The 16164-nt window shown below is 40.9% G+C and overlaps 1 protein-coding gene across 3 annotated transcripts in view; it reads left to right on the top strand.

Moving 5' to 3' along the window:
- ptpn9a (protein tyrosine phosphatase non-receptor type 9a) overlaps nt 1-16164 on the top strand; it is a 43824-nt gene that overhangs the window by 10244 nt on the left and 17416 nt on the right. For all 3 annotated transcript variants that reach the window (XM_065022722.1, XM_029668733.2, XM_029668734.2), the window contains 2 exons: nt 4228-4371; nt 9819-9908. In XM_065022722.1, coding sequence (XP_064878794.1) covers nt 4228-4371; nt 9819-9908 — 234 coding nt within the window. The remainder of the gene's footprint in view (nt 1-4227; nt 4372-9818; nt 9909-16164) is intronic.

Below are 16164 nucleotides of genomic sequence, written 5' to 3'. Positions count from 1 at the left end.
AATGTCTTTATCAGTAGGAGAGGGAAAAACAATAGCTGTCCAAACACTGTTGCGTGAGCAACACTCATGTGACCACCTGACGTGATGGTATCTTTCTGTCTCATTTTTCAAAATAAAAGCCTGAAACTGTCTGAAAACTGACCTTGAGCAAGCGATATGAAAAGGAATCTGGTTGATATCCCTTTAAATGGAGCAAAGGGAGGCTATGGAACATGGCGTTTTCAAAATAAAGCAACCTCCTGGTTTGATTTTTCTCAGGGTTTCGCCTGCAATATCAGTTCTGTTATACTCGCAGACAATATTTTGACAGTTTTGGAAACTTTAGTTTTCTATCCTAATCTGTCAATTATATGCATATTCTAGCATCTGGTCCTGAGAAATAGGCCGTTTATTTTGAGAATGTTATTTTTCCAAACATAACAATAGTGCCCCCTAGCTTCAAGAGGTTAACAGGAAGCCAGTGTAGGGAGGCTAGCACTGGAGTAATATGATCAAATATTTTGGTTCTAGTCAGGATTCTAGCAGCGGTGTTTAGCACTAACTGAAGTTTATTTAGTGCTTTATCCGGGTAGCCGGAAAGTAGAGCATTGCAGTAGTCTAACCTAGAAGTGACAAAAGAATAGATTCATTTTTGGACAAAGTTTCTGACTTTTGCAATGTTACATAGATGGAAAAAAGCTGTCCTTGAAACAGTCTTGATATGTTCGTCAAAAGAGGTCAAATCAAAAATCAAATCAAATTTTATTCAAATCAAATTTTATTTGTCACATACACATGGTTAGCAGATGTTAATGCGAGTGTAGCGAGATGCTTGTGCTTCTAGTTCTGACAATGCAGTGATAACCAACAAGTAATCTAACTAACAATTCCAAAACTACTGTCTTATACACAGTGTAAGGGGATAAGGAATATGTACATAAGGATATATGAATGAGTGATGGTACAGAGCAGCATACAGTAGATGGTATCGAGTACAGTATATACATATGAGATGAGTATGTAGACAAAGTAAACAAAGTGGCATAGTTAAAGTGGCTAGTGACATAAGAATGCAGTCGATCATCTAGAGTACAGTATATACATATGCATATGAGATGAATAATGTAGGGTAAGTAACATTATATAAGGTAGCATTGTTTAGTGGCTAGTGATATATTTACATCATTTCCCATCAATTCCCATTATTAAAGTGGCTGGAGTTGGGTCAGTGTCAATGACAGTGTGTTGGCAGCAGCCACTCAATGTTAGTGATGGCTGTTTAACAGTCTGATGGCCTTGAGATAGAAGCTGTTTTTCAGTCTCTCGGTCCCAGCTTTGATGCACCTGTACTGACCTCGCCTTCTGGATGATAGCGGGGTGAACAGGCAGTGGTTCGGGTGGTTGATGTCCTTGATGATCTTTATGGCCTTCCTGTAACATCGGGTGGTGTAGGTGTCCTGGAGGGCAGGTAGTTTGCCCCCGGTGATGCGTTGTGCAGACCTCACTACCCAGAGTAACGGGTCCAGAGTAACGCTGAGGTCCTTCACAGTTTTATCTGAGACGACCGTAAAACCAAGATTAATTGTCAGATTCAACAGAAGATCTCTGTTTCTTGGGACCTAAAACAAGCAGCTCTGTTATGTCAGAGTTTAAAAGTAGAACGTTTGCAGCCATCCACTTCCTTATGTCTGAAACCCAGGCTTCTAGCGAGGGCAATTTGGGGGCTTCACCATGTTTCATTGAAATGTACAGCTGTGTGTCATCCGCATAGCATGTTTTCGAATGACATCCCCAAGCGGTAAAATATATAGTGAAAACAATAGTGGTCCTAAAACGGAACCTTGGGGAACTCCGAAATTTACAGTTGATTTGTCAGAGGACAAAACATTCAGAGACAAACTGATATCTTTCCGACAGATAAGATCTAAACCAGGCCAGAACATGTCCGTGTAGACCAATTTGGGTTTCCAATCTCTCCAAAAGAATGTGGTGATCGACGGTATCAAAAGCAGCACTAAGGTCTAGGAGCACGAGGACGGATGCAGTGCCTCGGTCTGACGCCATTTAAAGGTCATTTACTAAGTCAATGGCTACTGTAATGGCATTGAATAGAAAACTACAACAACAAAAACTCCTACTTCCTGAATGGATTTTTCGAAGGTTTTCGCCTGCCAAATCAGTGCTGTTATACTCACAGACATTATTTTAACAGTTTTGAAACTTTAGTGTTTTCTATCCAAATCTACTAATTCTATGCATATCTTCTATGTATTCTATGCATATATTCTATGCATATATGCATATGGTCCTGAGTAGAAGGCAGTTTAATTTGGGCATGCTTTTCATCCAAAATTCCAAATGCTGCCCCCTACCCTAGAGACGTTAAGGGTTAATTCCACACTTATCGGGATGACTTTAGCAACATTCCTGTGGACGCGTTGTGCTTCTAACCTTAACGGTTCTGTTGCTGTCACCCAAAAGCACCTCAAATTTAGGTCAGGCTTCATTCCGGGCCTACATTTGCACGGCCGCTGCAGTCAAACTAAGCGAGCTACATTCAAGTGGGGCATCCAGGCCATCAGTCAATAAGATATGATTCTGACACCTCGTTTTAGAAGCCAACTATCACATTTCAGAGCCGGCCCAAAATTCACAGCACCTTCTGTTAACACATAGTTACGTTCTAAGTTTTTTTATGGTTTTATCTGCAGGTCCAGTTCTGACATTATGTGTAGGCCTAGCTGAAGCGACTCCCGAGTTCGGAGACCGAGCAGCGACCTTAATTAGTGCTGAAAATTCACTTTTTCCGGGTGTTGTAACAGGATCCCTGAAATGGCTATCGGACAAACTTTAGGGTCCGTCTCTGGGTCGAGGCGGTTTCAATGCCCCTGGTCTTGTGATTTCTGGGACTTTTCTAAGTGTTGTCATTTTCGCACCGTTCAAAATGAATTGAGTTATTGCAAATGGACTAAGGTGTTTCTCGGCCTGAGAATTTTTTTAGAGCCACACCTCACCGTGCACTACCGAGTGAAGCTCCAGAACAGGTTTATACAATTTCAGATCTCTAGGTCTGACGGTTCTTTGATAGTTTGAACACCGGTAACTATTGCAGGCTCTGTGTATGTAAACCCCACACTGTGTCACTCCACATTGACTGTGTGTATAGAAAATCACGTAGCGCGTCGAAACCCGCCTTAACAGATTCGCCTTAACACACCGCAACTGGATCTAACTTTTTTTTGAATAAAAAAACACATTTGCTTAACCATCACCAAACGGACGTTGTACGATTTCTAGTAAATTACGATAGATAAATGGATGTTTCTATTTTTCCTTACACCTTAGCTTTATGTACTTAGACTTGAAGCGGTCAAATTAGTGCTGTATTACCTTTTTCAACCTTTAATCCCAGAAAATGGGCGTTCATTCAAAGAGCGTTGAGGCCTCGACGCCATCTTGTTTCTGGGCTAAAAGTACATTGGGCCAAACCTGTGTTCACGAGTTTTGTCTTCGAAGTCTTTTCCATTTTATGAGAAACGGCCATGTACGTTTAATGGTTTGACCATTTGCAATAAGCAGCTAGTCTCCATCTGGAATTTTCCTGTACAGCAGAAAATTTTCAAAGAATTTAAACATCAGTCTCTCTGACATTTAGTTTGACTTCCTGGAAAACCCGGCCCTGGGGGACGACTTGAGGCCGTCGGCCTATTTTAACACCCGCAGGCATCTAGTAAGGGACCGTACATTTGCAATGCCACCCTTGTGTTGGTAGGTTTGATAGTCAGACCTTATGGAATCCAGTTCTGATTTAGATTAATAGACCACTGTTGGAAGTACAGAAATGTGGAAGCAAAAAGTGCTACTGTACCTATAATTTGAATTTGTTTAAATGATGCTATTTCTTTCCCATAGCCGAGTTAAGTCCCCACACCCACCAAACACCCCTTCCTAAGTAAATCTATGGTGGCACTTTAAAGAGGAGGAAGGGCTCATGGTAATGGCTGTAACGGAATAAATTGAATGGTTTCCATGTTTTATACCATTACCTTTACGCCATTCCAGACATTATTATGAGCTGTCCTACCCTCTGTAGCCTCCTGTGAGATAGCATTTCATGTCATAGAAAGGTCATACATGCACCACTTCCTCATAGGATGTATCGTTAAACTTGAGTTTCACTTATTCTAGTCTTTCATTTCTCCCTGGAGTACATTGTGTGTGACCATCTCTCTCTGTGTGTATTTTTAGGCTACCAAGGAGTTTCTGGAGGAAATCAACAAGTGGACCACTCAGCATGGAGTGTCCCCCCTGTCATGGGAAGTGGCCGTCAAGTTCCTCATGGCGCGCAAGTTCGACGTGCTCCGGGCTATCGAGCTCTTCCACAGCTACAGGGTGGGTTGGTGTGTGTGTGTGTGGGTGGGGCGTGCCAGTGGTTGCTGAACTAAACTTTTTAGAAAGATTTATTTTAATTAAAATGTTTGTTTTTTTTCTACATTTGAGGGGGGAACATCCCCCTCTTTCTCCCTGGAAGAACCTCTGGTCACATGCAGGTGTATGTGTACATGTCGGCGTGCACACATTTGGGCTTATATGATTGATGGTCATGACAGTGTCATAACGTATTTTCTACAAGTTATTTAAAATTAGAATTATTTTGTAAATGATTGAAGAATTTAAGAAACAAACTTTCAAACGGAAGGAAAACATTTTTTTGACACTTATGTAGGTGTCATAACCAGCCATAAAATAATGCAATATGTTACAGCGGGTGTAAATATAGTGTCATGAAAAAGTGAAGTTGAGTGTTACAATATGCACTTTACTAGCAAAGTCTCCGGTAAGTGACAAAGTCCTTTCCATCTATGTAATGTATCACAGGTTATGGACAGGTGGATGACATGAGTTTGCCTCAACCCATGTGCTGAGCAGGTAGAGTTCAAGACCTACAGGCAGATGTGAGATGTAGGCTACTGAGGAAGTTTTGCATCGGTCAGTAGCCTACGGAGTAATTTGAGAAGAGTGCAATTGTTGAACCTATGTACACATTCTAAACCGTGTAACAGTTTTATGTAGAATAAACCATACTTTCCATAATACTGTAGAAGCAGTGTTCTCCTAAGAACTGTAGAAGCAGTGTTCAGTTAAGAACAAATTCTCATTTACAATGACGGCCTAGGAACAGTGGGTTAACTGCCTTGTTCAGGGGCAGAAAGACATATTTTTACCTTGTCAGCTCGATTCGATCTCGCAACTTTTCAGTTACTGAACCAACGCTCTAACCACTAGAGCTACTGTGCACAAATGTGTAGGATAGACTATTGCGCAACGACCAACGCTATTTCTATAAATTTTAACAACTTACATAGCGTAATGGGCTTATTCACAATATGATCTGCTAATGAATAAAAAATTAAAACACTATGTTAGACCTGCAATTTTAAACTATACAAGGGGCTTGAATTAGCCTACTTGAATTTGGAGTGGGCTGCCTACCTTGACAATCAGACATCATTTGAAAAGTCTGGGTAATTGTTGGAGCCAATTTATAAGTTGTCCTGCTCTCCTACAATTATCTGTGATTTCATTTAAAAAAAATGTTTTTGTGAGCGACGTGTCCACTCGTTTGTTTCCTGCCACTTCAGTTGAAGGGTGTTGTGGTAAATGTTGGCTTCAACTTGGGTTTCCAAACAAAGTCTTCCATTTAAAAAAAAAAAAAGGAGGAACCTGGTTTTTGTCACATTCTCTTTATAAAAACAGCGACGGTGTGACACATGGTGAGATTAATGCTTCAGCTATTCATAGCTTTATGTGTGCCTGCGTCGGCCACATAGGCTACAGAAAAATCTCCTTGCATCCCATCTATTTTCGTCAGACAATGTCCACATTATTCTCACATACAGTACTTTAGAATGTAATCATAATTTAAATATAAATGCTTGATGGTAATGGCCTACTTTTTCTTTTTTTACGCTACATGCTTTTTGGGGGAGGGGGATTCTGCTGTATATTAGGCCCTATATGTACCATTTTATAAAAATTATACAGTTGTATAACACTGAAGTCCTTCAATTAAGTGCTTGAGAAAATCCTTGAATTTGACTTGCCAATGTCTGTATGAACCCTGCTTAAAGGATGTATAGTCCTAGGCCTATTTTGTATAGGTGGTGTTATGGGCTAATTTGCATATACAGTGCACTCAAAGTATGCTTACCGATTATGGTGCATCCCTAGTAGTAAACTTATACAGTGCCTTCGGAAAGTACTCGGATCCCTTGACCTTTTTCAACATTTTGTTAGAGCCTTATTCTAAAATTGCTGAGGATTTAAAAAAATAAAATAAAAATGTTTTAATCAATCTACACACAATACCCCATAATGACAAAGCGAAAATAGGTTTGAAAAAATAAATATATATTCCTTATTTACGTAAGTATTCAGAGCCTTTGCTAAATTTGAGCTCTGGTGCATCCTGTTTCTATTGATTATCCATGAGATATTTCTACAACTTGATTTGGATTCCACCTGTAGTAGATTCAATTGATTGGACATGATTTTGGAAAGGCACACACCTGTCTGAGGTCACACAGTTGACCATGCATATCAGAGCAAAAACCAAGGTCGACGGAATTGTCCGTGGAGCGCATAGACAGGATTGTGTCGAGGCACAGATCTGGAGAAGAGTATCATAAAATGTCTGCAGCATTGAAGGTCCCCAAGAACAGTGGCAAAGTACAGAGATCCTTGACAGAAACCTGCTCCAGTGCACTTAGACATTTGGCAAAAGTGGGCATGTAAGTAATCCATACCCATCTCTCCAGTAAATTGTGACAAACTCTCAACTCAGTTTTGGATGAGACCTGACTTAATGACCAAAAATGATCCTATTTACAGTTTGTAGTACATTTTGGACACTAATTTGTTTGCCATATAGGTTAAAACCAGAGAAGTTTGTTCTAAGGGGCAGTTGACCTTTAATTAATCCTCCATTTGGACGGGGCTGTGTTTAGTCACTTTTCTGGACAAATGGCTCTAACTGTTGAACACAAAATGGGACTTGTCCATTCCAATCCACCACAGAAAATGGAAAGTTCCCAAATGTCTTGTTCTCCCTCTAATTTCCTGAATAGCAGCAGGATGTGGCTAGATTTTGCTGCTTACATTAAGTCACTTAATCAGAGTTTTTTTTTTTTTTAGTGGTGTTAAAAAAAAAAAAAAAGGACTGAATAATCTTGCCTCGTGTGAAAGATGTTTGAAATGCCCATGTTTTACCTCTGCTTGAATGAAAGTGTTTGAGGTTGAGCTGTATTTTGCTTGTTGATGTGACACCCTTTTTTGTGTTTTTTTTTGGTCCATAAAGGCAAATAACTTCATTTGGTTCAAATGGTGACCTACCAAATAATGGAAACACTTGAGTAAATGAGGGAAACAAAGTATATTGAAAGTCGGTGGTTCTACCTTTATTTAACTAGGCAAGTCCGTTAAGAACAAATTCTCATTTACAATGACGGCCTAGGAACAGTGGGTTAACTGCCTTGTTCAGGGGCAGAACGGCAGATTTTTACCTTGTCAGCCCGGGGATTTGATCTTGCAACCTTTTCGGTTACAAGTCCAACACTAACCACGAGGCTACCTGCCGCCCCAATTAACATCCCATCATGCTTAGGGTCATGTCTAAAAATGCTGGGCAGGCCATGACAATGCCCTCATCCACAGGGCACGAGTGGTCATTCAATGGTTTGATGAGCATGAAAACAATGTAAACCATATGCCATGGCAGTCTGTCGCCAGATCTCAACCCAATTGAACACTGGAGAGGTGCCTTTTAACAGTGTTTTCCATCAACAAAACACCAAATTATGGTATTTCTTGTGGAGGATTGGTGTCACATTCCTCTGAGTTCCAGATACTTGTAGAATCTAAGCCACGGTGCTTTGAAGCGGTTCTGGCTAGTCTATTTGCACCTCTATTGTTCCTCAAGCAAGGGGGAGCTGATGACTTCACTAATTTTCCATTGAAACCACTCCTTGAATGCCCTACTCCTTGAAGTTTGCAGTTGTCTAAAAAAACAGTATTTTGCTCAAAACATATATTATTTTTTTACTCTTGAGTGTGAACTTTTACTGTTGAAAAGCAATATTCCAAGTACAAATACAGTAAAGTAAAAAAATCGCTGCAGGACATCTGAGGCAGTAAACTAAAGGTTGTGAAATTACTGTGAATTTTACTCTAAATGTAATGGGGAGACACTTGGTTACTGTCATTATACAATTCAATTATTGTTTAAAAAAAAATCCAATCAGTAATGTGGAATTTCAAAGAAAAAATGTTCTTGTCAAATTTGAGAATCATTAAGCCTTTTTATATTAGCATTATGTCACACCAGAGGACAAATTCAAGGCTCTAATACATGAAATTGTTAATTAAACTGGACAAAAAGTTGAAGGTGGCCACAACAATTTGAAGAAGAAAATACATTTCTCCCATTTTGTACTCACGGGTAGTGTGCTTTGTGTGCACTCTCACTAAATATCGAATGCTACATTGCCCCGTAGGGCCACCAGTATATTGTCCCCCACATTCATTCTATGGTGACCCCTTCTATAACTGTAAGCATGTTATGTAATACGTCATAGTCCTTTGTCCACGGGTATCCAACTGTTTTCCACGTTAGTCCATTGAAGCCTCTTGATCCGCGTGGAACAAAGCGGGAGACAAGGTAAAGGCGCTCTAGTCACTTGGGCAGGTAGTTCTTTGGAACTGTTATTGTAGTGTAGCCTACAAGGTTTTATTCACAGCTTCCCACAGATATTTATAGCTTATCTGCGTCTATATCACGGTATCTCTGTAATATGACACATCCTAGCACTGAAGCAACACATCCTGAAGCTAATCTGTCAAATGGTTTATTTTCCTTTCTCTTTCCTTTCATCTAAACTTCCTTGTAATCACATGACGAGTGAAAGCACACTCTCTGATAGGCGTTATCCATATTATTGCCTTCATCCTTCCAGCCTTTGATCAGTACACAGATTAAGGAAAGGCCAGTCATAGAGTTCTGAGACACTGTCTGGGATGAGGAATGGAGTTCTGTTTCAAATCAAATCAAATTGATTTATATAGCCCTTCGTACATCAGCTGATATCTCAAAGTGCTGTACAGAAACCCAGCCTAAAACCCCAAACAGCAAGCAATGCAGGTGTAGAAGCACGGTGGCTAGGAAAAACTCCCTAGAAAGGCCAAAGCCTGGTTCCTCTCTAGGTTTCTTCCTAGGTTATGTGGGGTGGCCAGTCCTCTTCTGGCTGTGCCGGGTGGAGATTATAACAACATGGCCAAGATGTTCAAATGTTCATAAATGACCAGCATGGTCGAATAATAGTAAGGCAGAACAGTTGAAACTGGAGCAGCAGCATGGCCAGGTGGACTGGGGACAGCAAGGAGTCATCATGTCAGGTAGTCCTGGGGCATGGTCCTAGAGCTCAGGTCAGTTGAAACTGGAGCAGCAGCATCCTCCAATCTTTTGCTCCTGCCTAGCACCAACACACCCAATTCAACAAATCAAGGTCCTAATTGAAGACTGATTAGCTTATCATTTGAATTCGTTGTGCTGGGCTGGAACAGAAGCAGACTTTTGCTCTGGCTCGGCACAAACACACCTGATTGGACTAATAGTAGGGGCCTACATTGACGATGTAGGTGGATTTGAATCAAGTGTGTTTAGTGCTGGACTGGAACAAAAAGCATGCACACATTGCAATCCGAACACCTGTGTAGTGGATGGATGTTGTACTGTAGGTCTCACAGGCCTGATGTTCCCTTTGAACTCTTTCTCATGTTTCTAGGAGACCCGTCTGAAAGAGGGCATTGTCAAATTACAGCCCCAGGAGGAACCTCTGCGCTCAGAACTGCTCAGTGGAAAGTTCACAGTGCTGGTGAGTCTAATAGTTTCAAGTTTTAATGTCACGTACAGTTAAATGCCTTTCTTACAAGCTCTAGCCCCCAAAATACAGTAATCATTTTAATACTAAAAATGACAAGGTAGAACAAACACACAAGATCTAAAAAATAACACAAATGAAGCATACTACATACAGGGTCAGTTCCAGTACCATATTTACAATGTGCAGGGATACTGTATTGATAGGGGTAAGGTGACTAGGCATCAGGATATATTATTAATAACAGAGTAGCAGCTGTGTGTGTTGGGCCCAGTGAGTGTGCATAGGGACGGTGAAAAATAAGAAAATGTAAAGGTCAATGCCGATATTTTGTTAGCTATTTAGTGGTCTTATGGCATGGGGATCAAAGCTGTTCAGGTGCTTGTTGGTGTCTGACTTGACATCTGTGGCTTGGGTGGTTGGAGTCTTTTTAATGATTTTCCAGGCCTTCCTTTTACACCGCCTAACTGTCCGCACCACCCTCTGTAGCGCCATGCGATCGAGGACAGTGCTATTGTCATACCAAGTAGTGATGCAGCCAGTCAAGGTGCTCTCAATGGTACAGCTGTACAACTTTTTGAGGATTTTGAGAGCCCATGCCAAGCCTTTTCAACCTCCTGGGTGGGAAGAGGCGCTGTCGCAGCTTCTTCACGACTGTGTGCATTAAGTTCTTAGTGATTTGGACACAGAGGAACTTGAAGCTCTCAACGCGTTCCACTGCAGGCCCATCGATGGAGTTGTGCGTGGCCACACAGTCGTGGGTGAACAGGGAGTACAGGAGAGGAATAAGCACACATCCCTGTTAACTAATTGTGTATGCCAGCTTTGGCAACCCTGTGCGTTTTCTCCTGCATCGTGCCTACTGAACACAGCCCAGATGCTGAAAAAGATGAACACTATAACTCCAGGACTAGACATTAAATTGGCTATCCTCTGTCTATGGAGCAGCTAGTAGATGTTTCCCTTCCTGTCACTCACTCCCCATTAGGAGGAAGCTCTTGTCAGGATGGGGAGACCGGCAGAGGAAATGCTCTTGAACTTTTTTTTTTTTTTTTACAGCTTTGAGATTTCTGGAGCTGTATGAGCTTGGGGGGGGGGGGGGGGGCATATGCATAACCATGGTAGCAATTAAAAGGGAACCGTTTAGAGATTATGGGAAATTCTTAGACTAAAGGTACACTGTTGATTTAATGTGCATTTTACATTTTTGCTGCATTTGTTAAAATTACTCTGGATACATTCAGTAGTATGGTAATATGCTTGGAACATTTGGGGTAGGTGCAACAAGACAAGGGGTTTTAGTGCGAGGTATAACTAACTGGTGCTTCCAAATGGCCACACACCTCCAAAGTGTGCACAGTTCCTAAGTAATTTCAATGCGCTTTTATGACTCAGTCTTCAACTAAGGTTTTTTTGTTTCCTGAAAAGCTTCTACCCACAAGCCATAAGACTACTAAATAGTAGCTATTGGTTAGCTATTTAACTATCTGCGTTGACAGACTCATCACATATGCTGTTGCTACTGTTTACTGTCTATCCTGTCGTCTGGTCACTTTATCCTGGAGTGACTTCAGAAATGATTTACACCCCTTCACTTTCTCCAAATTTTGGTGTTACAAAGTGGGATTAAATGTTGTTTTTTCCGATTTGTGTAACACTAATATACACTATATATACAAAAGTATATGGACATCCCTTCAAATTAGTGGATTTGGTTGACTTCAGCCACACCTGTTGCTGACAGGTGTATACAATTTGAACACGCAGCCATGCAATCTCCAAAGACAAACATTTGCAGTAGCTTGGCCTTACTGAAGCGCTCCGTGACTTTCAAAGTGGCACCGTCATAGGATGCCACCATTCCAACAAGTCAGTTCGTCAAATTGCTGCACCGGTTAACTGAGTGCTGTTATTGTGAAGTGGAAACGTATAGGAGCAACAACGGCTCAGCCGAGAAGTGGTAGGCCACACAAGCTCACAGAACAAGACCGCCGAGTGATGTAGCGTATAAAAATAGTCTGTCCTCGGTTGCAACACTCACTACCAAGTTTCAAACTGCCCCTGGAAGCAACGTCAGCACAATAACTGTTTGTCGGGAGCTTCATGAAATGGGTTTCCATGGCCGAGCAGCCGCACACAAGCCTAAGATCACTATGCCAAGCGTCAACTGGATTGGTGTAACGTTCTCCACCATTGGAGTCTGGAGCAGTGGAAACACATTCTCTGGAGTGACGAATCACGCTTCACCATCTGGCAGTCCAGTCTGATGGACTAATCTGGGTTTGGTAGATGCCAGGAGAAAGCTACCTGCCCGACTGCTTAGTGCCAAATGTAAAGTTTGGTGGAGGAGCAATAATATGGTTTGGGCTAGTCCCCTTGTTCCAGTGAAGGGAAATTAATGCTACAGCATACAATGACGTGCTAGATGATTCTGTGCTTCTAACTTTGTGGCAACAATTTGGGGAAGGCCCTTTCCTGTTTCAGCTTGACAATGCCCCCGTGCACAAAGTGGGGTCCATACAGAAATGGTTTGTCGATCGGTGTGTAAAATATTGACTGGCGTGCAGAGCCCTGACCTCAACCCCAATTTACACCTTTGGGATGAATTGGAATGCCGTCTGCAAGCCAGGCCTAATCGCCAAAAAATCAATGCCCAACCTCCCTAATGCTCTTGTGGCTGAATGGAAGCAAGTCTCAGCAGCAATGTTCCAACATCTAGTGGTAAGCCTTCCCAGAAGCGTGGAGGCTGATATAGAAGCAAAGTAGGGACCATATTAATGCCCATGATTTTGGAATGAGATGTTTGAGGAGCAGGTGTCCACATACACTACATGACCAAAAGTATCTTGATTAGATAAGAATTCAACCCCCTGAGACAATGCATGTTAGAATCAATTACAGCTGTGAGTCTCTAATAGCTTTACATACCTGAATTGTACAATATTTTAACATTCTTTAAGCTTTGTCAATTTGGTTGTTGATCATTGCTAGACAGACATTTTCAAGTCTTGCCATAGATTTTAAATGATTTTTAAGTCCACTGTAATTGGGTAACTCAGGAACTTTCAATGTCGTCTTGGTAAGCAACTCCAGTGTGTGTTACGTTATTGTCCAGCTGAAAGGTGAATTTGTCCCAGTGTCTATTGGAAAGCAGACTGAACAAGGTTTTTCTTCTAGGATTTTGCATGTGCTTATCTGTTTCTTTTTATCCAAAGAAGCCTCCCTAATCCTTGACGATGACAAGCATACCTATGATGCAGCCACAACTATGCTTGAAAATATGAGGAGTGGTACTGAGTGTTGTGTTTGATTTGCCCCAGACACTTTATTCAGGACATGGTTAATTTCTTTGCCACATTTTTTTGCAGTTTTAGTTTAGTGTGTTATTGCAGACAGGATGAATGTTTGGAATATTTTTATATTCCTTCTCACATTGTTTTTAAAGTCACCATTGTCCTCATGGTGAAATCCCTGAGCAATTTCCTTCCTCTCCGGCAACTGCGTTAGGAAGGACGCCTGTATCTTTAGTGACTGGGTGTACTGATACACCATCCAAAATGTAATTATTAACTTCACCATGCTTTTTATTTTATTTTTAACCATCTACCAATAGGTTCCCTTTGTGAGGCATTGGAAAACCTCCCAGGTCTTTGTGGTTGAATCTTGTTTTGAAATTCATTGCTCGACTGCGAGACCTTACAGATAACTGTATGTGTCGGGTACAGAGATGAGGTAGTCATAAAAATACTATTTTAAACACTAAACACTATTAATCCATGCAATTTATGTGTATTGTTAAGCACATTTTTACTCTTGAACTTATGTAGTTGAAGTTTACATACACCTTAGCCAAGTGCATTTAAACTCAGTTTTTCACAATTCCTGACATTTAATCCTAGTAAAAATTCCCGGTCTTAGGACACTTTATTTTAAGAATGTGAAATTTCAGAATAATAGTAGTGATTTATTTCAGCTTTTATTTCTTTCATCACATTCCCAGTGGGTCAGAAGTTTACATAAACAATTTAAAGGCAATCCTACCAAATACTAATTGTGTAACTTGGGTCAAACATTTTGGGTAGCCTTCCACAAGTTCCCACAATATTGTGTGTATTTTGGCCCATTCCTCGTGACAGAGCTGGTGTAACTGAGTCAGGTTTGTAGACCTCCTTGCTCGCACACACCTTAAGTTTCCCCTCAAATGTTCACGGTTGGGATGGTATTCTTCGGCTTGCAAGCGTCCCCCTTTTTCCTCCAAACATAACGATTGTCATTATGACCAAACGATTCTAATTTTGTTTCATCAGACCAGAGGACATTTGTCCCCATATGCAGCTGCATATTGTAGTCTGGCTTTTTTTATGGTGGTTTTGGAGCAGTGGCTTCTGCCTTGCTGAGCGGCCTTTCCAGGTTCTGTCGATTTTATATATCTAGTTTTACTGTGGATATAGATACTATGGTACCCGTTTCCTCCAGCATCTTCACAAGGTCCTTTGCTGTTCTGGCATTGATTTTCCCTTTTCGCACCAAAGTATGTTCATCTCTAGGAGACAGAACGCGTCTCCTTCTTGAGCAGTATGTCGGCTGCTTGGTCCTATGGTATTTATACTTGCGTACTATTGTTTGTACAGATGAACATGGTACCTTCAGGTGTTTGGAAATTGCTCCCAAGGATGAACCAGACTTGTGGATGTCTAAATCTTTTTTTTCTGCGGTCTTGGCTGATTTATTTTTATTTTCCCATGATGTCAAGAAAAGAGGTACTGAGTTTGAAGGTAGGCCTTGAAATACATCCACAGGTACACCTCCAACTCAAAATATGTCAAAGCCATGGCATTTTCTGGAATTTTGCAAGCTGTTTAAAGGCACAGTCAACTTAGTGTATGTAAACTTCTGACCCACTGGAATTGTGATACAGTGAAATAATCTGTCTGTAAACAATTATTGGAAAAATTACTTGTCATGCACAAAGTAGATGTCCTAACCGACTTGCTAAAACTATAGTTTGTTAACAAGAAATTTGTGGTGGTTGAAAAACACAAGTTTTCATGACTCCAACCTGAGTGTATATAAATGTACCATTTCAACTGTATTTTCACTTGTGAATGATGCCCAGCATGTGCAGTAAGGCAAGAAACAGTGCATGCCTTTTTCTGTGACTATTTAAACATTCATAGTCGCTCACCTCATGTAGCCTAGCCCATAGGCCTTTATGTTTTTGTATCACAACTAAAGTGGCCAAATAACTTTATGTTTAATCCGCTTTACAACCATTGTAGAGCCTAAGTGGCATACATAGGTGGCATGTGAGTTTCAAGTTTGGTTAAGAATTTTCACCATAATTGCACATTTATAATAAAGCGTTATATGCTTTATTCCATTTGCAGTCACTTTTGAGAAGTTTTCTCCCTAGCCTACTGCAGTGTGCATTGCTGGACTTATGTGAAGAAATAGCCTAATAGTTTATCAACATTTTTTGTCAGCCTCATTTGCTCTTAAACAGTTTTGATGCGAGTGTTTGTATTAATTTGGGATCTCACATCCCACAAATGTCCCAGAGTATGTTTGGAATATTTATTTATAGCACAGAAGGAAAGGAGAGGTTGACTAATAGAATAGGTTTAACTTTAGAACTATGGGGATAGTAGGTTGACGTAGGTGTTCGTTAGGCCTATTCATTTTGTTAGCAGACAAAGTAGGCAACATGTGGACAGTTGTATCTTAAATATGCGCCTCCAAATTCAATGAGGGATTCTTGCAGTTGCGTCCCCGACATGTCGGTCTTCACTTGTAGTATGCTACTTCGCTGAGATGCCTGTGAGAAGGACCCGATCGCTTAATTGAGTATGGTAGCCGGGAGAAGGGAATTCTAATTATAATATTCAGCCCAAGAGCACAATACACTTTGGGTTGCAGAAGTGATGGAATTTTTTAGGGGGCTTTATAGCCACACAAGGAGGATGCCACCGGGAAATATAAGGCCTGGTTAGAATATTAAGTGCTTGTCAAATTGTGAAGGAGAGACTGAAGTGTATGCAGCCTTATCAATAGTTGCATCATGCAGCCTTAAAATGTATTAAAAATCCAAACAGATAGCCAAATGTTTGTATCGCAACTAAAGTTGCATAAATCACTCTAACTTGAAGCATATAGTCGGATTTGTTTCTTTGTTAACCCAGCAGCATTGCAGTTCTTGACACAACAGTGCACCTGGCACCTACTACCATACTCTGTTCAAAGGCGCTTAAAT

The sequence above is a fragment of the Oncorhynchus nerka genome, linkage group LG9a (genome assembly GCF_034236695.1).
Source record: "Oncorhynchus nerka isolate Pitt River linkage group LG9a, Oner_Uvic_2.0, whole genome shotgun sequence".
Classification (NCBI taxonomy): domain Eukaryota; kingdom Metazoa; phylum Chordata; class Actinopteri; order Salmoniformes; family Salmonidae; genus Oncorhynchus; species Oncorhynchus nerka.
This window is presented reverse-complemented; position numbering and strand designations above follow the sequence as displayed.